Raw genomic sequence first — 21,102 nt, forward strand, 5'->3', positions numbered from 1 at the left:
GAAGTGATCGCAACCAAAAAGGCAACCTTCTTGGACAAGAGAGACAACGAGATCTCCCTGATCTTCTCAAAGGGAGCATGTTGCAACACGGACAGAACAAGGTTCAAGTCCCATGGAGGTAAAGGGTCCCTCCAAGGAGGGGCCAAGTGACGCACCCTTTGAACAAAGGTGCTAACCAAAGAATTAGACGCCACAGGGCGTTGAAAAAGAACGGCCAGCGCAGAAATCTGACCCTTAATTATGGCCAACGCCAAACGCTGGTCCACTCCAGTTTGGAGGAAAGCAGGATGGAAGATCGGTCCCTGAGACAGGAGATCTTCTCGAAGAGGCAGACGCCACGGAGCGTCGACCGCCAGGTTCACGAGGTCTGTGTACCAAGACCGGCGAGGCCAGTCTGGCGCCACCAGAATCACTGTGTGCGGTTCCGAGGCCAACCTGCGAAGGAGCCTCGACAGCAGCTGAATCGGTGGAAAGGCATACATCAGACGATACTGATGCCAGGGCGCCACTAACGCGTCTGAGGCGTCTGCCCGAGGATCGCGCGTCCTTGCCACGAACCTTCCCACCTTGTAGTTTAGACGAGACGCGAACAGGTCCACATCTGGGGACCCCCACTTCGCGCACAACATCTGGAAGACATCCGGGTGAAGGGACCATTCTCCCTGGTCCAGGGTCTGGCGACTCAGATAGTTGCAGCTATTCACACTATTGATCCTGCGCACTTATTTAATTTTATACGACTCAGATAATCCGCCTGCCAGTTCTCCACCCCCGGAATGTGAACTGCAGATTTCGCCGGGACGTGCGTCTCGGCCCAAGACAGAATGTCGGCTAATTCCCGAGCCGCTCGGACACTCCTGGTGCCCCCTTGGTGGTTGATGTAGGCCAACGCAGTGGCATTGTCCGTCTGCACCCGAACCGGACGGCCCTGAAGCCTGTCCGTCCAACGCAGAAGACAGAGATTTATCGCTCGCAATTCCAGAATGTTGATCGGAAGGGACGATTCCTCCTCCGACCAAGTTCCCTGGGTGGACAGAACGCCCAGGACACCACCCCAGCCCGACAGACTGGCATCCGTGGTGATCACCGTCCACGACAAAGGACGAAAGGACTTGCCCCCCGACACCGCCGGGGACTGGAGCCACCACAAAAGACCCCTTCGGGTGAGGCGGCTCAACGAAATCCGCAGGTCCAGAGATTGCGGACGCCCGTCCCACATGGCCAGGACCTCCGCCTGAAGATCCCGCGTGTGAAACTGGGCGAAGGGAATCGCCTCGAAAGCCGAGACCATCAATCCCAGACACCTCATACACGTCCGGAGTGACGAGCACTGATTGTCCCTGAGGGACCTGACTTCGTTCTGAAGTGTCCGGAGCTTGTCTTCCGGCAGGAAGACCTTCGCTTGAACAGAGTCCAGTATCATCCCCAGGTAGTGAAGACGAACTGACGGACACAACGTTGACTTTGGTAAATTTATCGTCCAACCGAACTCCTGCAGAGTCTGCATTGTGATGGACAGGTCGTTCACCAGGCCCTGACTGGTCGCAGACCGAATCAAGATATCGTCCAGATACCCCAAGACAGAGATGCCCTGGGCTCTCAATAAAGCCAGGACCGGCGCAAGCACCTTGGTGAAAACCCCCGGAGCCGAAGCGAGACCGAAGGGTAACGCCACGAATTGGTAGTGATCCTCCGCAATGGCGAATCGAAGGTACCTCTGGTGACCCTCGAAAACTGGAATGTGAAGATACGCATCCTTCAAATCGATGGAGGCCATGAATTCCCCCGGAACCAGGGCAGCCACCACCGAGCGCAGGGATTCCATGCGAAACTTGCGAACCCGCACAAAGTGGTTCAGAGCTTTCAAGTCCAGAATCGGACGTACCTTGCCCTCCTTTCTGGGCACAGTGAACAGATTGGAATAGAACCCCCGAAATCTGTCCCGATGAGGCACCGGAACCACCACTCCCTGGGCCCGCAGGTCCCACACCGCCAGGTGCAGATCCTGCAAGCGCTCCGGAGACAGCTGAAGGTTTGAGGGGAAAAATCTGCCCTCCGGCCGAGAGAGAAACTCGATCTTGTATCCAGATCGAACGATTTCCTGAACCCACCTGTCCCAAATGCAGTCCAGCCAGGGTTGAAGAAAACCGAGCAAACGTCCCCCCACCCCAGAACTGGGTGAGGGCGTCCCTTCAGGCCGTATTGTTATGGGCAGCGGACCCGGACTGGCCGGACTTCTGCTTACCTGTCCACGGCTTCTTCTGGGAGCCTTGGCCCTTGAAGGGCTTGCCCTTATAGTGCGACCGAAAGGCACGAAAGGACCCCTGAGAGGGTCTAAACGAGGTATTCTTCTTACCACGAACAAACTTATTCTTGTGAGTTTGGGGCAAGAGAGTGCTCTTACCCCCAGAAATTCCTTTTATCAGAGTATCCAAAGAGTCGCCAAAAAGGCGAGATCCCGCGTAGGGCAAATTAGCTAAAGTCTTGCGAGAAGATTGGTCAACAGACCAACATTTCAGCCATATCAGGCGACGGTTCAACACCGCCACACTTGAGAGGCGTGCAGCAAAAGGGACTAAATCCAAGTCCGCATCACACAAATACATGACACCCTGATGAATTTGATCCACCATAGCCAAAGTTGTCGGCGGGGCAGAGTCAGCCACCAGGGTGCGCCTGAGCACCTGCGTCCAATCCGCAATAGCCTAGGCTGCCATAATGGAAGCAAAAATAGGCTTCAGCATAGAACCAGCAACCGTATAAGCATGATGGGCCAGAGACTCCAGCCTCCTGTCCGTCGGGTCCCGGAACACCGGGGTATCCTCAGCAGGGATCGCAGTGGATTTATTCAAAATCGCCACCGCGTGATCCACCTGAGGCGGCACACACCAACGCTCATCAGTGGTGGGTGTAAATGGATAACGCAGTTTGAACCTACTCGGCACAGCAAAAGGCTTCTTTAAATTGCGCCATTGTTCATCAACCGCGCGCTGAAATTCCGTAGAACAAGGAAAAACCTGCGATGTTTTGCGCTTCCTTTGCGTCCCATAAGAGGACATCAAAACAGGAGAACATGGTTCATCCTGCAAATACAGCGTTTGCTTGATAGAAGCAACCAACTCATCCATGAGTGCAAGCTCTTCAGACGAGCCAGGGGGAGAATTATCAACCCCCTCTACCTCAGCCTCCCCCTCAGACCCCACAAGGTCTAGAGATGAGTGAGACCCTGAGAAGGGTACTCCAGCCATAGCAGCCCCATCGCCCTCTGAATCAGAGGAAATAGACACTCTGGGCCGTTTGGTGGATCGATCAGCCACCAGCATCTGCACCTGAGCAGCCAAGTTCCCCACAATAGTAGCCATATCAGCCCCCTCGGGGGATGCAGCAGCCCCTTGGCCCCCCACCAAGGTGGGAGGAAACTTGCAATCCTGAGAATCCATGCCCCAGCAATAATTGGAAAAAGGAGCACTGTCCCTTTAAGACCGCGGCGAGCGTAGCCCACCGCACACTACAGCATGGATCGAACCCCACAGAGATAAGAACACTGGGCAAGGAATACAGGAAAATGAAAGGTAAAAACCTGGAGAGATAACACAGGCTGCTGCCACCGATCGCTGTCCCAGAGCAAAAGGAAGTGATGCAAGACTGACCGCCCCATAAAGCCTATGCAAGGCTACACAAACATGGCCGCTCGGCTGAGGACTCCTTAGGCAAAGGGAAAATGGCGCCGACATGTGGCCTGATCGATCGCCGCCAAAATGGCGGCGTTTGGCGCCAAAACGCCGCGCTGTACCACACAGGACCGGTCACCATACATTTGCCGCAAAAAAATGGCGGGTCGCAGCAGCGATCGCCGCACAGCATGCCTAAGCCCAGACTGCTTCATGCATTCACACAGCAGAGCGGGAGAGCCCCCCCCCCCCTCGCAGCCCACAGACAGGCAGCTATTCCACACAGGAATCTGACAGGGAGCTCAGCATTCACACAGACATGCAGGGTCACACAGTCCCAGACTGACACCCAAATAGACAGGTCCCCACATAGATTTACACTTACCAGTCCGGATGGCGTGGGGAGCCTGCTCCAGCGACCAAACCGCTGCACTGAGGACAGGGAGTGTCGCAGCCAGGACGCAGTGTAACTGCGATGCGAAATCGCAATGGCGTCCAGTGAGGTAGCCACCTCACAGATAGCATCCCTGCAGCAAACAGGGATGGGTCGTTCAATATGCCAGGGAAACCTGAGCTGAACGCTCGATGGCAGGCTGGGAAGCCCCTGGCCCTGAACCCTGGGAACCAGGGTGGCCAGTCCGAGACCCAGCTCCGCACGATCATCTTCATCCGAAGAAGCTAACTAATGCTGAAAAATAACAGCTAAGTAAAAGACAGAGAAAAAGACTCAAAATAAAATCAAAAAGAGAAAAGAAGCTGAGACTGAGAGCCCCAGCACAGGAACAGCCAGCCTACTCCTAAGCTAGGCATTAGAAACTGAGTTGGGAATGCAGGAAGCAGGGAGGTATTGACTGAGGGGACCACCCCCTAGGGGTGGGATATGCTAAAAGCTTTGATATTAACAAATTTTGTTGCCTAGCTACTCCTGCGGAGCAAAGGTCAATAACCCCATTAGTGATGAATATGAAGTGGCGGCGACTGTCGGAGGACGTAAGAGAAAAGTGCTCTTTTACCTTCTATTATCTGCACATTTATACAGTATTATTGCTGACTAATCCTTTAACAACTTTCACATTTGACACTTTATTCACTCAGATTCATTGCGTTTATTTACCCAGGCAGCGCCATTACCTCTCTCTCCCTCTTACATACATCACATATACCCTTACTGCCGGTTCACACTGTTCCGACTTTACAAGTAGCGGACCGTGCTGTGCAATGGAACCGTTCTAATAGGAGCGACTCAAGTCGCTCCGACTTAGAAAAAAGTTCCTGCACCTTTTTTTTGCAAAGTCGGAGCGACTTGCATTGACTTCTATTATGTGAAGTCATTGCAAGCCGCGCTGAAGTCGCGGTGCACGGGCGACGGCATTAGTCACCTGAAGTCGGGTCGGATCGTTGTGAACCGACACTTAGGGTTATATTTAGGAGGTAGGCTGCAGCCAATTAATTATCCTAAGCGCGGATTTTTCCTTTTTTCCATTCTCCATATCTTTTGGTCCTGCAGCTATTTACAGTCTTTTTGGTCGACAGTATTACGCATTACTCAAAACTGTACGGATCACACCCTTACCCTAGACCCGGTCCTTTTCCTTCTGCATCACCATGAGTTCCCGAGGGCGTCCTATCGGAAATCGATCTTGCCGCTTCTGCTTACAGCGGCCAGAAGCTGCATTCCCCTGCTCTGGAAGCAGTCCCAGCCAGTGGCTATGTAAAGTAGCATACATTAATGAGATGGAAGACTTTGTGGCCGCCGAGCGGGGCACGAGATATTGGTTCCTCGAGCAATGGCATTATTGGCACGAGTTCACTTTTTCTGCGGATTATAAAGACCTAGTGGCCTAAAGGGACTTGGTCCGGTTGGTCGGCCATCTCTACCCCTCCCCCCCCTCCCTTTCCCCTCCTCCTTCCCCCCTCTCTTATTCGTACCTTTTCTTTCTAAGCTACGCTTTTCTTTCTTACTTTTTCTCTCAGTTAAGCCTGTCTCCTGGGCATGAAAATTACCCCCTTTTCCCCCTGGGCATGCCTGCAGTTGCAATACCGTCCGGAAGCTGCTGTAGTCACCAGCCACCTGGGTTGCTCTTTTTCGTTCCCATATACGGGCCATATTACAGATGCCGGTGGGGATGGGGATTGCCCCAGAGATGTACCACTCTGTCAGCATTTCTTATGTTCCATGACACAGTTGGCTCTAGAAACGGTAGCATGATCGACTCATATCTGCGGTGTCTGTTAATCTAGATTGCGGATTATTCACATGATCGGATAAACAATGTTTTCATGGCTATTTATGTAGTTTACATGTGTACTTTAATGTCTCTGTTCATCTAAACATGTGGTTCTGATCTACATAATTGTTCCTGACTGTATTGTATGCCTCCATACCTCAATATATAAAGAATTTATACAAAAAAAAAATATACTGACTTGTTTGCTTTGTATTATGGGTAAACACAGCATGTCCTATTCAGCAGCATCTAAACTGCCCACATGCCCCCCCCCCCATACATAAATGTAAACAACAGCAAGTCAGAAATAACTCAACCTGCTTGAAAATACAATATAATACATTTTGCCTAAAAGTAATTGAAAGCATGCTCTGCTCTGAAGCCAATGTACAGACACTAAAAACACTATATGACCAAAAGTATTGGGACACCTGCCTATCCCATCTCTCATCCTCAGTGTGTCTTGAGCAGAAAGTTTAGGATGCTGGTGGGGTATAGGAGGACATCAACATCATAAACAAACTTTATAAAAGTCAGTAGGGACAAACAACATATTTGGAACACAATAAAACAACAAGGGGTTCCAGGTAAGATTGAACATCAAATTTCTGTTTTATGGCTGTTGAGGGAACAATCTGACCTTGAACCAGTCTGTGTAGGAGATAAATGCCGCAGGACCCTCTAGAGCGGCTTGGCGAGCGATGAGGAAGGCAGTGATGAGATACTCCAACTCGTAGGTCTCAAAGGCTTGAGATAGGAGACAGCTCAGGAGATCTGCAGCAAAAAGAAGAACAATTGTGACTAAAGTGGACATATAAACGCTTTCTGTTACTCAAAGCAAACCCACTTTTGTAGTCTGAACAAGGAAAGCCATTTTCTCATAGATTACTATGGGTATGGGACTCGGCCTTACTGAAAAGGCGTGTTTGAGTTTTAAAACATGTAATACAGAGATTTAGACCCCTTTCGTACGGGGTGAATCAGTTTTGACAGACTCCGCTTGCTCAGCGTGGATCGCTCCGTTGATCCCCACTGAGCAGGCGCATAACATGTCCATCTTCGCTCACTGTGCAGAGAAGGACCTGTCAGAGTCCCGCTTTCCTCCATGGAGAGATCGGATGAAAATGGACAGCCTGTCCTCATCCGATCCCACCCGCTCGAGGAATGGCGAACGTATCGCCATACGTCTGTTTTCAGCAGATCTTTTTGGATCGGGTGCCAGGCAGGTGACATCAGCCTCCCTATAGAGGTCAATGAGTGGCCTGATCGGATTCGCCTGAAAAAACTGACAAAAATTTTTTATTTTTTTTTTTTTTTTTTTTAAAGAAACTTTATTAAATTCAAAGTGCGATACAATCACAACAAGAGATAACGATGAACAATAAATTTTAACCTTTTTTCGGAGCCAGATGCCGAGCAGAGGAGGAGCTCATTTCTGGCCCGGGGGGAGAACATCACATAGACTGACAAAGTCAAATAGAATTGTCACACTAGAACCCTAGTTGGATGGATCTTGTACCTTTGAGGGGCGGTGGTATCCTAGGGGGGTGGACATTGGGAGGAAGGAAAAGAATGCGGATCAGGAAAATGAAAGGGAGGGGTACGAGGGGGGGTGAGGGTGGGGTAAAAAGACGTGGAAAAGAAGACACCTATGCTACAGCACATTATTTACTGCCCTGGAACAGTGTAAACAAAGTCATCTACTACCAATGCATCGCTAACATTTTTGGGTTGTGAATCTATAAAATCCTGCCATTTGCTTGAGAAGCGATCGGCTGCGGATGGAAGGTTGGAGTCCAGGTTGAGCCGGTCTTTAGTCATAAGGCTTAGGAGTTCGCGGTAAACTTGAGATACTGATGGGCCCACGCTAGAAATCCAATTGGCAAGAATAACCCTGCGAGCTATTAAAAGGCAGGTGAGGATCCAGATGCGTGGGTGGGGGAGAGGGCGGCTAGTCCAGATCTGTAGACGTTTGTCCCAATATCCAAAGATAAGCAATAAAGGGTCCTTTGGTAGCTGAAGAAGCGTGGTCCGTTGTATTAACGCCAGCACCTGGTCCCAGAAGGCTGAAATAAAGGAGCAGGACCAAAATCGGTGATGTAGTGATGGACGGTTAGTGTTACAATAGGGGCATAGGCGTGCAAGGGGAGAATTGCCGGTTGTCGTGAAAGGAATATACGCTCTGTGAAGAATTTTTAACTGGGTTTCCCTCCATGTTTCGTTGGGTGTCAGGCGAAGGGTGTGTTTGTATCCTTGAAATAGTTTTGTGACCAAGTCCTCCAGTGGAAAGTCCCTGGCCCAGTTGGCCGCTGAGGAGCTAGCGTGGTGAATGGACGTAAGCTTCTGGAAAGGTTTGTAGATGTCCGATATGCTATAAGTCCCTGAGTGCAGTATAGGATCTAACAGAGGATCGCGGAACCTGTTGGCAAGAATGACACCGGATGAGCGGATGAAGCTTTGGCATTGCAGTATAGGAAAAAAATGTGAGGCAGGTAGGTTGTAAGTGTCCAGGACTTCTTGTATTAAACGGGGTTTACCGGTAGCTTGGTCACAGAGATCCGCAAACTTTAGCAGGCCTTTCCTTTGCCATAATGTAAAGTAGTCCGACTGTATTCCTGGGATAAAGGCGGGGTTGCCCTGAATTGGTAAGTACTTGGACATAAAGGGGGAGAGCTTCAAACGTTTCCTGGATTCCCTCCAGGCAATCACTGTGTCCCGTAAAAGCACATTGTGTTGAAGTGCTGGAGGCATAGATTTCCATTTAACATGCAGGAGAGCTGCCAGTGAAAAGGGAGAGGACATCTGCGACTCCAATCCAACATTTGAATAGTGAGATGACTCCGAGAGCCAATCCAGGGATATTCTAAGAAGGCAAGACCAATTGTATAACCTGATATCAGGAAGACTAGCACCACCCTCGCTCCTGGGAAGACAGAGTTTGTTAAAGGATATACGGGGTCTTTTGCTTTGCCATACAAATTTAGATATGCTGGTGTTCAGCAGTTTGATATCTTTATGTTTTAACAACAAGGGGAGTGTTTGCAACGGGTACAGTAACCTTGCGAAGCTGACCATTTTCACCAAGTGGCATCGCCCCAGGAGCGAGAGAGGCAGATCCATCCAACTGTCCAGTTCACGAGAAATCTTTTGGAAAAGAGGAGGATAGTTCAAGGTATATATAGAAGATGGGAGTTTGCCTACTCTAATACCTAGATACGTTATGTGCGAGTGAGCGACAGTGAAGGGAGAGGAGGCTGCCCAGTCGGGAGGGGGCATGTTACCTAGGGGGAGGATCTCACTTTTAACGTAGTTTATCCGTAGCCCCGAACAAAGTTTAAATCTATCAAAAATAGAAACGATGGTACGCATATCGGAGAGGGGGTTCCTGGTAAAAATCAGCACATCGTCCGCAAAGAGAGACAAACGTAGCTCACTTGAACCAATCATAATACCATGGAGCGGCGCCTTGTCCAACAAGAACCTGGACAGGGGTTCCAATGCCAGATTGAAGAGCAGAGGAGACAGGGGACATCCCTGTCTCGTACCCTTGAACAAGCGGAACTCCTCGGTGAGGGACCCGGCCACCCACAGCCGGGCCGCAGGAGAGGCATACATAGCTTTGACAATGTGAGTGAACGGTCCCGAGAAGCCAAACGAGGCCAAAACCATGGATAACCAATCAAAGTTCACATTGTCAAAAGCCTTCTCCGCGTCCAGGGTGATGATAGCCAGGTCCCCCCCCGAGGAGACCCTGGCCTGCTCCAATGCCAAAAGAACCTTGCGGATGTTGGAGGCGGCCGCTCTCCCCTTGGTAAATCCTGATTGAGCTGGGTGTATCAGGGACGGCATAACTTGGGCCAAACGGGAAGCCAGAATTTTGGACAGGATTTTGACATCCAGGTTTAGCAGGGAAATTGGCCGGTAAGACCCTGGCTCCAAAGGATCTTTTCCTTTTTTTGCCAATAACTTTATTATGGCCTGATTTCCCGTGGGAGGGTAGGAACCTCCGGTCCATAGGGTAGAGTAGACCTCTAGTAGGGTGGGGCCAATAACCTCAATAGAAGTTTTATAAAATTCCCCGGTAAGGCCATCTGGGCCTGGGGCTTTGTTCGTGGAGAGGAGTTTAACCGTGTCGTGGATCTCCTGAAGAGTCACTGGGGCGTTTAACACTTCTAATTGTGCCGGAGAGATATTTGGAAGAGTAACATTTTCCAAAAAAAAACGGGCTTGTCGGTCATCAAACTGATCTGGGGAGTACAGGGAAGCATAAAAGTCCCTCATAGTCTTTTTTACCTCCGCGGGGGTGGATACAGTGATGCCCGAGGAGTCACGAAGGGAAGCAATATGTGTGGGTTTATAGGGCGCCCCGCATAGCCTAGCCAAAAGCTTACCGGCCTTATTGCCATATTTGTGCATCATGGCCGTGAAACGAGCGCGTTTAATGTTTTCCAAGTTATCCGCCCACGTATCAAAGGCCTGCTTGGCTAATGTCCATTCTTGACGATGTGCAGGGGAATCTGCGGTCAACAACAGACGCTGGGCCAGCCTGAGCCGGTCACTTGCCCGACGATAGCTTTTAGAAGCGTTTTTTCTAAATGCCGATGCATAGGATATAATTTTGCCACGGAGGTATGCCTTGCCCGCCTCCCAGAACAAATTTGGCTGCGAAACGTGCAGGACATTGGCCTCTGCATATTCCCCCCACGCCTTAGCCAAGTATGCCTGGAAGTGAGAGTCGTTATGGAGGAACCCCGGAAAGCGCCAAAGAGTAGAGTCCGCCTGTTTGTCAGGGGGGTCTAGTGTCAGGGAGATGGGGGCATGGTCAGAGATAACAAGGTCATGAATATCTGGGTCCTCAATCCTATGAAGAGCATTGGCCGAGGCGAAAAAATAGTCTATCCTGGTAAACACGTTGTGGGGATGTGAGTAAAACGTAAAATCCCTGTCAGCAGGATGGTGCAGACGCCATACGTCTGTAAAATGGAGGGATTCCATCACTTGCGCCAGCGGGCCTAGGGTCGGAGGTGTCGAGCGAGAGCGTTTGGGTAGCATTACGGACTTGTCTAAAAGGGGGTCCATGAGAGAGTTGAAGTCGCCACCTATAAGGTGTGGAACATGGGGGTATTTGAGAAGATGAGCGGAGAGATTTCTGTAGAAGAGTTTGTCTGGAATATTGGGAGCATATACGTTAGTGAGCACTATTTCCCTATCATTTATCTTTAAGTGAGCGGAAACATAGCGTCCATCGGTGTCAGACGAGAGGGAAAGGACGTCACAGGAGAGCCGCTTATGGATCAGGATCAACACTCCCGCTTTACGACCAGGGGCGGCTGAACCCACCACCGTACCCACCCATACCCTCTGCATCCGGAAAAAGTCACCGGAGGATAGATGGGACTCCTGCAACAAGGCAATGTCGGCCTTGAGCCTCTTAAGGTGTCTCAAAACCTTCATCCGCTTGTGGGGGGAACGCAGACCTCTAACATTCCAAGAGAGAATCCTCATGGAGGGTCAGGGGGGGAGATATACAGTAGTGTAAGAAGTATGTCTTGACAAGTAGATCTAGCAGGAAAAGAGATGAAGACTAGACCATGTGCTGTAGGTGGGTGTAAAAAGTTATACCTGGGAATGGCCGATTCCAACCGTGGAACCAGGAGCAAAGGGAGTAGGAGAAGAACAATAGGAGAGGTAGTAAGGAGGAGGGAGGGGATAAATAGGTGGGAGAACAGAGAAAAGTACAACATGGACCTCACTTTTTTCCGAATGCTGCAAGTGTGGCCGTCGGTGAGACCCTTGGTGCGGACCCAAGCGGGCCTTCGACCATCCCGTCCCAAGGTGCCTCTATAAGAGGGGGGGAGCGGAGAGGGTGAAAGGCCCCCAGTACCCGACCCCTGAGAGGGGGAGGGAACGAGTGCCCGATGCAGACACCTTGCAGCATTTAAAGTGGCAGTACACTTTGTTAGGAACGTCACATAAACCTTACAATCCACCTGACATAAGGCAAATAAAACAGTAATTAAACGCAACAGTGCATAAAAAGAAAACAGTAAGGATGAAGCCGAGGGAGGGATCTTTAAAAGGCCCCCAAATTAAAACTTGGGGAGACAAAAGTCAGCAAAAAAAAAAAAATTACAGTGTAAGAACCAATACTTTACATGATCCCAACTAAACGACCTCAGTAAAGGAGAGAGACTCAGTCATAAGTCCAAAACACTTCAGCGGTGAGGGAGGAATCGGTTGCCGCTGACAACGTCAGAGTATTTTTGCCTCTTGGGAGGCTCCTTGCATGGACTCCTCGGGTCCAGGGAGCGTTGGGCTGAGGAGGTTTTAGCCGAAAGGAGGTCCGACCCGTCCGCCTGGAGAGAACGGGCAAAAGCTTCCGCATCCGCTGGGTCCTGGAAAGAAAGTTGTTCGCCTGAGGGTGCACGCAGCCGAAGTGTCGCCGGGTATGCCAATGTAAATTTGATTTGAGCTTGATGCAGCTTTGAGCATACCGTTTGAAAAGCTTTTCTCTTCTTAGCTACTTCCACTGAGTAATCCGCAAAAATCAGGACTTTTGCGCCATCGATCTGGAGAGATTTGGATTGCCTGAATTTTTGAAGGATCGCGGATTTGTCGGCGTAATTCAAGTATTTGGCTATGATCGGACGCGGCGAGGGGCGATCAGATGAGTGAATCCCCATGCGGTGGGCCCTTTCGACAACACAGATGCCCTGCAGACCCAAAGCCTCCGGGATCCGTTTGGAGCAGAGGTCTGGGATGGATGATGGTGGCATAGATTCCGGTATCCCAATAAAGCGGAGGTTACTCCTACGCGCCCTATTCTCCAAGTCCTCCACTTTTTGCATTAAGAACTGGTTAGTCTTGTCCTGGGCTTGCTCAAAACTATGTGAGCTGTAAATCTCCTCTTCCATGCTGGCTACACGGTTCTCCACTTCAAGCAGCCTGTTTGAGTGCGCTGTTAGCTGTTTTTTTATGTCCTGCATGCCTTCAGCTACCGCCGCTTGGACTGCTGCCGATATGGTGGGGGAGAGAAGGGCCACCACAGTCTGGGCAATGCGATCTGACTGGGGGTCCCCCAAGGAAGGTACTGTGTGTGATGGAGGAGCCGCCGTGTCCATTTGGGAGATGTCCGCCGCAGACGCGGGGAAGGCCGAGACCGGGGCCTCGATTTGCGGCGGACCCGGCGGGATGCGCGGGCCGCCTTTTTCAAGAAATTTGTCCATAGCGGCACCGTCAAGGTACCTGGGGGATGCCCGATGGTATAGGAGCCGGTGTGCACCCTGGATGGACGGTCTGGCAGGATTTATAAGCAGGTATTTGAGGCCGACCGCGGGAGCCGATGAGGCAAGCGTCTACCGCATTCGGCGCCGGAACCGGAAGTATTTTTTTATTTTATTTTAAACACTATTTAAAAAAAAAAAAAACCTGATCACTTTTAAACATTGTAAACATCCCTTGTGACAGTAATAGGCAGTGACAGGTACTCTTTATGGAGGGATCGGGGGGGAATGTGACAGTAATAGCAGTGACAGGTACTCTTTATGGAGGGATCGGGGAGAAATTTGACAGTAATAGCAGTGACAGGTACTCTTTATGGAGGGATCGGGGGGAATGTGACAGTAATAGGCAGTGACAGGTACTCTTTATGGAGGGATCGGGGGGGGGGGAATGTGACAGTAATAGCAGTGACAGGTACTCTTTATGGAGGGATCGGGGGGGAATGTGACAGTAATAGGAGTGACAGGTACTCTTTATGGAGGGATCGGGGAGGAATGTGACAGTAATAGGAGTGACAGGTACTCTTTATGGAGGGATCGGGGGGAATGTGACAGTAATAGGCAGTGACAGGTACTCTTTATGGAGGGATCGGGGGGATGTGACAGTAATAGCAGTGACAGGTACTCTTTATGGAGGGATTGGGGGGAATGTGACAGTAATTAGGAGTGACAGGCACTCTTTATGGAGGGATCGGGGGGAATGTGACAGTAATAGGAGTGACAGGTACTCTTTATGGAGGGATAAGGGAGGAATGTGATAGTAATAGGCAGTGACAGGTACTCTTTATGGAGGGATCGGGGGAATGTGACAGTAATAGGAGTGACAGGTACTCTTTATGGAGGGATGGGGGGGAATGTGACAGTAATAGGCAGTAACAGGTACTCATTATGGAGGTAACAATACCAAGGGAAGGGGAGGAGAACAGAAGGAACACCAGTAAATCAACTCGAGACCCCAAATCCAGGGGTATGAGGATGTGATACATATAAATTTTGATACACCACTCTGGTACCCAACGGTATATGACCTGTGAGCAAAGCAACTAGGGCATAGATAAGGCAAAAAGAGATAAAAAGAAGTCCTGAAGAAGCGTGCTGCGTCACGCGTCGACGTCAGACACTGCCACGCCACCGGCTCCGCCCACTACCCGGACCTTCACACTGCAACCGCGGAATACTCCAGCTGACGCCGGCTTATTGGCGCCAAACCCACGGTGACTGCGGCAAGCTCCCACATCTTTGGCGGACATTCTGGCTTCTCTCCACCATTTGTAAGCTGACCTGAAACCATCGCTAGATCGATGCCTGATGACTATTGACTGTCTGAAATACCGGTATGTGAAAACAGACCCACAAGTACGTTATTGCCAATAGCCAGCTACTTCGCTTGCAAAATCTCAGTCTGCTACAGCACTAATTGCTATACTATTTCCAGCTGCTTGTCATATTCACTCCATGTCCCAGCACCTGAGTCTTGAGCAACTATTGATCAATTGTTATAGCAACAATATTCACCACTCCCTTTGGACTCTTATGCATATCCATTGCTAGAGGTGATGTCCAAACTTCTGATGCACTGACCGGACAGGGACTTGGATTTGAAGAGGCTTACATATATGTTAGCTACTTGCATCTATGTTGCTGTCTTTTACCTGCTGCCTCCTTGCTTTGCTGGATTCATGACATATCTGCTGTGCTTTTGCTGTGCTCCTGCTATTATTGCTTTCACAGGATTACACACCAGCGGAGGAGCCATAAGTGGAACTAAATGCCCATATGCCAGAGTCATTGGTGGTTGAGCCTTTAATCCGCACTATTTGCTCACCGTAGGAGTGATATTAGCCCTAGGAGTACCTTTGTGTGGGCTCCCCGTGCCCTGAAGCCCGCCTTATTTCACCTCTTCATTTTTGCCACCAGATACATTGTGGAGTCTTCATCACCCACCGGGAGTCTTTTTGGAGCCTATACTATATCTGGCCCTTCTATAGATCCAGTGGCAGACCTTACACCATCATTTTGCAAGTGTGTTGGTGGGGTCGAGCCCCAGTGGCAATCTCAGTGTTCTTTGAGAGATATGACCCCTTTTCACATGGTTTTACCTGAATGTCTTTGAGCACTTTGCCAATTACATTTTTTGCTATTTTCTGCTGTTTTTGCTGTTTTTTGATGTTTTACATGTTCATTTTCTCTCAATAAAGTACTCAATTTTACACACTTTATAATCTTTATGGAGGGTTCGGGGGTCTAAAAGACACCAAACCCCTCCACTGCACTTCAAAGTATTCAAAATGCCAAAATCTGCATTTTTGAATACTGACACTTTCTTAAAATCAGCGCCATTGGCAGCCGAGCAAACCGGAAGCGGCATCGCTTCTGGGTTACATGATCGGAGACCCGATCAAAGCCGAATCCAGTTTAGTTCAGGACTCCAACCAGCCAGTGGACATGCTGGCTGGTTGCTCGGGTCTCCCAGTGGAACAAGAGACCTGGGCAGAGCCGCAGGGGGGGGGGTCCTCACAGCTGCTTAACCACATCAGTTATCTCCAGAAAGCTGACTGCCGGCTCTAAAAAACGGTACCGAGTTGACGTCTGAAGCTGCAGATCCTCCCGCTACAACCACTTCTTCAAGCCGACGTACAGGGACAGGTACAGGGACAGGTATAGGTACAAAATAGAAAGGTAATTTTTAATAACATTCAATTACAATATAATTTGTGTCACAATTGTATACGCTATATTGTTTTTTTTCTTTATTTGCTATTTTTTTTCCTCGCGAAAGTGGAGTTACCCTTTAAGTGGTTAAATGTTTAAAAAAAAACAAAAAAAACTGCAGAAATGGAGGAACTTGCTCATCAAGCAAAAGATACCCCTTTCATATGGAGGTAATAAAAGGCGTAAAATATGAGAGAAAAAAAAAACAAAAATACAGTAAGAACCATAATAATGAAATGGAGGAGGGTAAACATGAGATCACCTTTTACCAGATGCTGAGCTTCAGACTGACAGACGACAAGGCAGGAAAAAAATGATAGAACATGATACCAATTGACCTCCTGGGTATCCAAAATGTTCTGTACATGTGACGTCAGCTTCTCAGCATTCAGTAGCACAAATAACTAGAGAGGAGCAAAGAACAGCTAGATTTGTATTTTGCAAATGCAAACTTAAAGAATATGTTCCCCCAACATTTCATAATTCTGATATGTGTCTGCTGTATCATGTACTGGTATGAGGAAGTCTCCTGTTCTCCCCCCCCCTCCCGATATGTGTCTGCTGTACCATGTACTGGTATGAGGAAGTCTCCTGTTCTCTCTCCCCCTCCCGATATGTGTCTGCTGTACCATGTACTGGTATGAGGAAGTCTCCTGTTCTCTCTCCCCCCTCCCAATATGTGTCTGCTGTACCATGTACTGGTATGAAGAAGTATCCTGTTCTCTCACCCCGCCCCCTCCAATATGTGTCTGCTGTACCATATACTGGTACAAGAAGTCTCCTGTTCTCTCCTCCTCCCCATGTGTGTCTGCTGTACCATATACTGGTATGTGGAAGTCTCCTGTTCTCTCCCCCCCCCCCCCCGAATATGTATCTGCTGTACCATATACTGGAATGAAGAAATCTCCTGTTCTCCCCCCCCCCCCCCCCTCTGATATGTGTCTGCTGTACCATGTACTGGTATGAAGAAGTCTCCTGTTCTCTGTATCGCTTCCTTTGTGTGAAATCCCTGGTGTTCCTGACAGTCCCTTTGCTTTCCTATTACAAACTGACTACGCTAGGTATCAAAGCTCATCCATCCCAGTGTGGTCATTTTTTTGGCTGTGATGGGAGAACAGCCTGCCTGTCCTCCAGTGATCAGGCTTGTGCCGAAACATCCCCCTGCAAAGTCATTCACTAGGAACATCAGTGTACTGCTCGGTCAATACTTACCAAGTGGGTCTTCATAGACAGGGCAAGCGCACAGGCAATGCTTGACCTTAAATGTGCTCCGCAGCTCTCTTAACCAAAACTTAGTCTAGAAAGCCTGATGACTATTGACTGTCTAAAATACCGGTATGTGAAAACAGACCCACAAGTACGTTATTGCCAATAGCCAGCTACTTCGCTTGCAAAATCTCAGTCTGCTACAGCACTACAGATGCTTCTGTCATTTATCAATCTTTATTCTGTATTTTGTCGTGGTATTCTAATTACATTTTTCTTTACTTATAGTGATAAGATGTGCTCCTGATGAAGCGGCATCATGAAACATGTTGAGCTAACACTCTGACTACTACAGTACAGAATTACAGCCACACCAATATCCCGGGAGGGGTCTCTGGTATTTATGATTGTCCCCTTAGGGGATTTGCCTTTATGACCGTAGTCAATATTAGGGTTTATGGTTTTATATTATGATCATGTAACCATTCATGACCTTTCTTGTTGGTTTTAAATATTGTAGGTCTTCCTTTTTTGTATCAATAAACTATGATATTTTTTTATACACGTGCCTATAAAGTCCATATTTTCACACTTAGTTCCTAGATTATCCATTAGGATGTGGCACAATCCTTTTCCTATGCATCCAGGATTCCACCCCTGGTAATGCACAATTAGATCATAACCACCAATTAACTCATGCTCTTTATTGCCAGAGATGATGTGGCCAATGCCTATGCTTCTGGTCATGTGACTGCTGCCCCCCCCCCCCCCCCCCAGTATAACTAAGCAATGGTATCTACGGCAAAAGCATTTAGCTGGTGTTGTCAATATTCTTACTGCCTTACATACCTTGCGAAACAAATCCATCAGCAGTGGACATGTCTTTACAAAGCTCCAGTTCCCCTGAAATCGAATGGCGTCAGAAACTATGGGGAAAAAAATCTAATTTAACAGCCAATATAAAGAAATATATGACATTAAATCTAATGCCCGTTTGCCACTTAAGGGGCAGGCCTTTTTCTGATTTTTGTTGTTACAAATAAAAATCTGTATTTTTTGCTAGCAAATTACTTAGTACTCCCAAACATTATATATATATATATATATATTTTTTAGCAGAAGACAAGGGAAAGGAAGTGTGCTATTCATAGGATCACCAGGTATGAAGAGGAAGAGAAGTCTAAAAATGTAGTCTTCACTTTAAAGTGGTTGGAAAGCCTTAAGGTTTTGCATTCTAAGCATTAAGGTGAAAAACGTTCTGTGCTGCAGCTCCAAGACACCCCCCCTCCTTTTTTTCAGAGCGCAATCCGATCCAGCAATGTGCATGAGTGCAGCGGCTTCAGCCGCTATTGATCTCCTCATTGGACAGATTGACCTCCCACTGCTATCATTCAAAAGCAGCGACTAGGGAGTGGGGGGGTGGGGGCCGAGTTCTGCTTTCTGTGTCAATGGATGCAGCCATGGAACTCAGGAGCGTGCCCGCATCAGCTGGTTCAATAGAAACCGGTCCACCTTCGGTCCATGTGTACTACAGCTGATCCCACAGAAGCCTTTTGGTCGGTTTCTGTCGAAAGGGCGAATTACCGGCTCCTTATCCACGTTCTCAGCCAATGGAGCATGGTAGGGAACACAACAGAACAGCAGGAGACTTGCTGTACTAACATCAGATTGCCAGTACAGCGGGTCCGACCTGAGCTGTCAGATTTTTTTATTCATTCAGCCTGCTGGGTTGAACGCAAAAAGGGTGGAGAGGGGTACATTTTTACTGAAGTCAATGTCCCCACTAGAGAGATTCAACCCTCTATTGGTTCTGGTGGCCATAGTCAGCAAGACAAAAAATAGAAAAAAATCCTAAATTTTAGAGTAGTCATAAGAACAAAAATGTGAGGGAAGATTGTCCAATGGGGACAAGTGTTCTGACGGCAACTAACTTGAGAATTCCTCTCATTTTGGGGGGATTTCCTCTCATTTGCTGTTGCTTCAAGACAGGAAGTAAAGGCAAATCTTCCCCGCAGGACACGGAGAGCAAAAAATAACCCATTAGGAGGTTTAACCCCTACCTATAAAACTAAAAAAAAGTGTTTGGGATTTATATACAGTTTAACCACTTTACCACCGGAGGATTTTGCGGTCTTACATCCAGGCCACTTTTTGCGATTCGGCACTGTGCGAATTTAACTGACAACTGCGCGGTCGTACGACGCCGTACCCAAACGAAATTTACGTAATTTTTTTCCCACAGACAGAGCTTTCTTTGGGTGGTATTTGATCACCTGTGCGATTTTTACTTTTTGCGCTATAAACAAAAAAAGAGAGTAAATTTTGAAAAAATAACAATATTTTTCAAATTTTTTTATATGAAATTCCCACAAAAAAAATTAAAAAATCAAAATTTTTTTACATTTTTGGCCAATTTATTTTCTGCTACCTATGTTTGGTAAAAAAAAAATCACAATAAGCGTATTTTGATTGGTTTGCGCAAAAGTTATTGCGTTTACTAACTAAGGGAAAGATTTCTGTCATTTCTGGTGTTTTTTTTTAGCGAGAAATGGTGGCGATCTGCGATTTCTTTTGCGGGACTGTGACATTGCGGCGGACAGATCGGACCCTTGACTGACATTTTTGACACTTTTGGGGGTACCAGTGACATAACTACAGTAATCAGTGCTATAAATATGCACTGTTACTGTAAAAATGACACTGGCAGGGAAGGGGTTAATTTTTATTGGAGAGGGAGGGGTTAATGGATGCCTGTTTACACAAGCGGGCGGATCTCCAAACTCGATTCCCTGACGATCGGGGAAGAGCGGCGGTGATCACTGCCGCTCCTCCCCTGGCCCGACTCCCGCTGTTAATGAATACAGCAGGAGCGAGCCTCCGGCGGCGCACGCGCGCCACCCACAAGGGGAGGAGTCCAGCGACGTAGGTCTACGTCGCTGGACGGGAACTTACCACTTTGCCGCAGTAGAGCTTGAGTGAGCGGTCGGCAAGTGGTTAATTCTAACTCTTCATCCAACCCTAAATCAACTCCTTGAATTCACTCTTGAGGAAGAAAGCAAATAAGAGCTCGACATGGGACCAGTTACCTTTCAGCTTCGGCTTATAGGTAAGAGTCTGACTGAGCATGTGAAGAAAGAATTCCTCCAGCGAGTCTGGAATCACGCGGGCTCTGTACCTGGAGACCTTATAGGCAATTAACCTGCAGAGAAACAGACGCAACAACACAGCTCTGAGGATTAACTGGGTAAAAAATGGAGCATTTCAAAACTATTGTAATATTTTACTTTAAGGCACCCAAAAGGTAATAAATGGTGGTTGGAAGACCTGACCTTGTTAAGCAATAGAGAGATAATAACCGCGATCAAGTAAATTTAGAACATCTTTTTGTGGTACATTATTGGATTGCACAATCAGCAACTGAAATTGCAGGGAAGGGAGATTTACCAATGTCGTTCAACGCCTGGCTTGTATGACTGACCACTTCCTGCTTCCACAACGGCATCAAGGAGCCCTGAAAAAAACACATAGCTCACATTTGTATAGCAGTTTTATTGGCTAGAATACGATTCAAATGATCCATTCAGGTAAGAATATGAAACAACCAACAGTTCCGCCAACGACCCCAGCTGTCACTGGTGTGGATAAATAATTGCAGAACCAAGACACAGTCAGGCCTAGAAGCCAATAGCAGCTCAGTTTAAAAAGAGAAGTAGAATAAATGTATAAATGGGCGTGTATTAGCATATGAATGTCACTTCGCCTCCGGTTCACATCGGGCCAATTTGATATGCGATTTGACATGTCAAATTAGAGCCTATTGCCTGTAACGGCACTGTCCAAATCGGTGCAACGCCGACTTTGTGGTGCCACACCGATTCCCAAAAGTAGTTTCTGCACTTTTGCGGACTTCGGGGGCGATCTCAATAGATATCTGTGCACGAACCCGCACACGTCTCTCAAATTGTCCCTGAAGTTGCACTGAAATGCTGGTTTGAAATCGTGCGA

General features: G+C 48.3%; 1 protein-coding gene across 1 annotated transcript in view; it reads right to left on the bottom strand.

Annotated features, from left to right (window-relative positions):
- The window catches only part of FANCA (FA complementation group A), a gene marked incomplete at its 3' end in the record, with an annotated part of 185,566 nt that overhangs the window by 133,010 nt on the left and 31,454 nt on the right, over positions 1-21,102 (bottom strand). Inside the window, exons 10-14 of the mRNA XM_082257122.1 lie at positions 20,542-20,608; positions 20,184-20,296; positions 17,947-18,023; positions 16,154-16,295; positions 6,540-6,673 (exon numbers count right to left, since the gene is read on the bottom strand). Of these exons, the coding sequence (XP_082113248.1) occupies positions 6,540-6,673; positions 16,154-16,295; positions 17,947-18,023; positions 20,184-20,296; positions 20,542-20,608 (533 nt within the window). The remainder of the gene's footprint in view (positions 1-6,539; positions 6,674-16,153; positions 16,296-17,946; positions 18,024-20,183; positions 20,297-20,541; positions 20,609-21,102) is intronic.

The sequence above is a fragment of the Pelophylax lessonae genome, assembly GCF_965119305.1.
Source record: "Pelophylax lessonae genome assembly, chromosome: 4".
In the NCBI taxonomy this organism is placed as follows: Eukaryota; Metazoa; Chordata; class Amphibia; order Anura; family Ranidae; genus Pelophylax; species Pelophylax lessonae.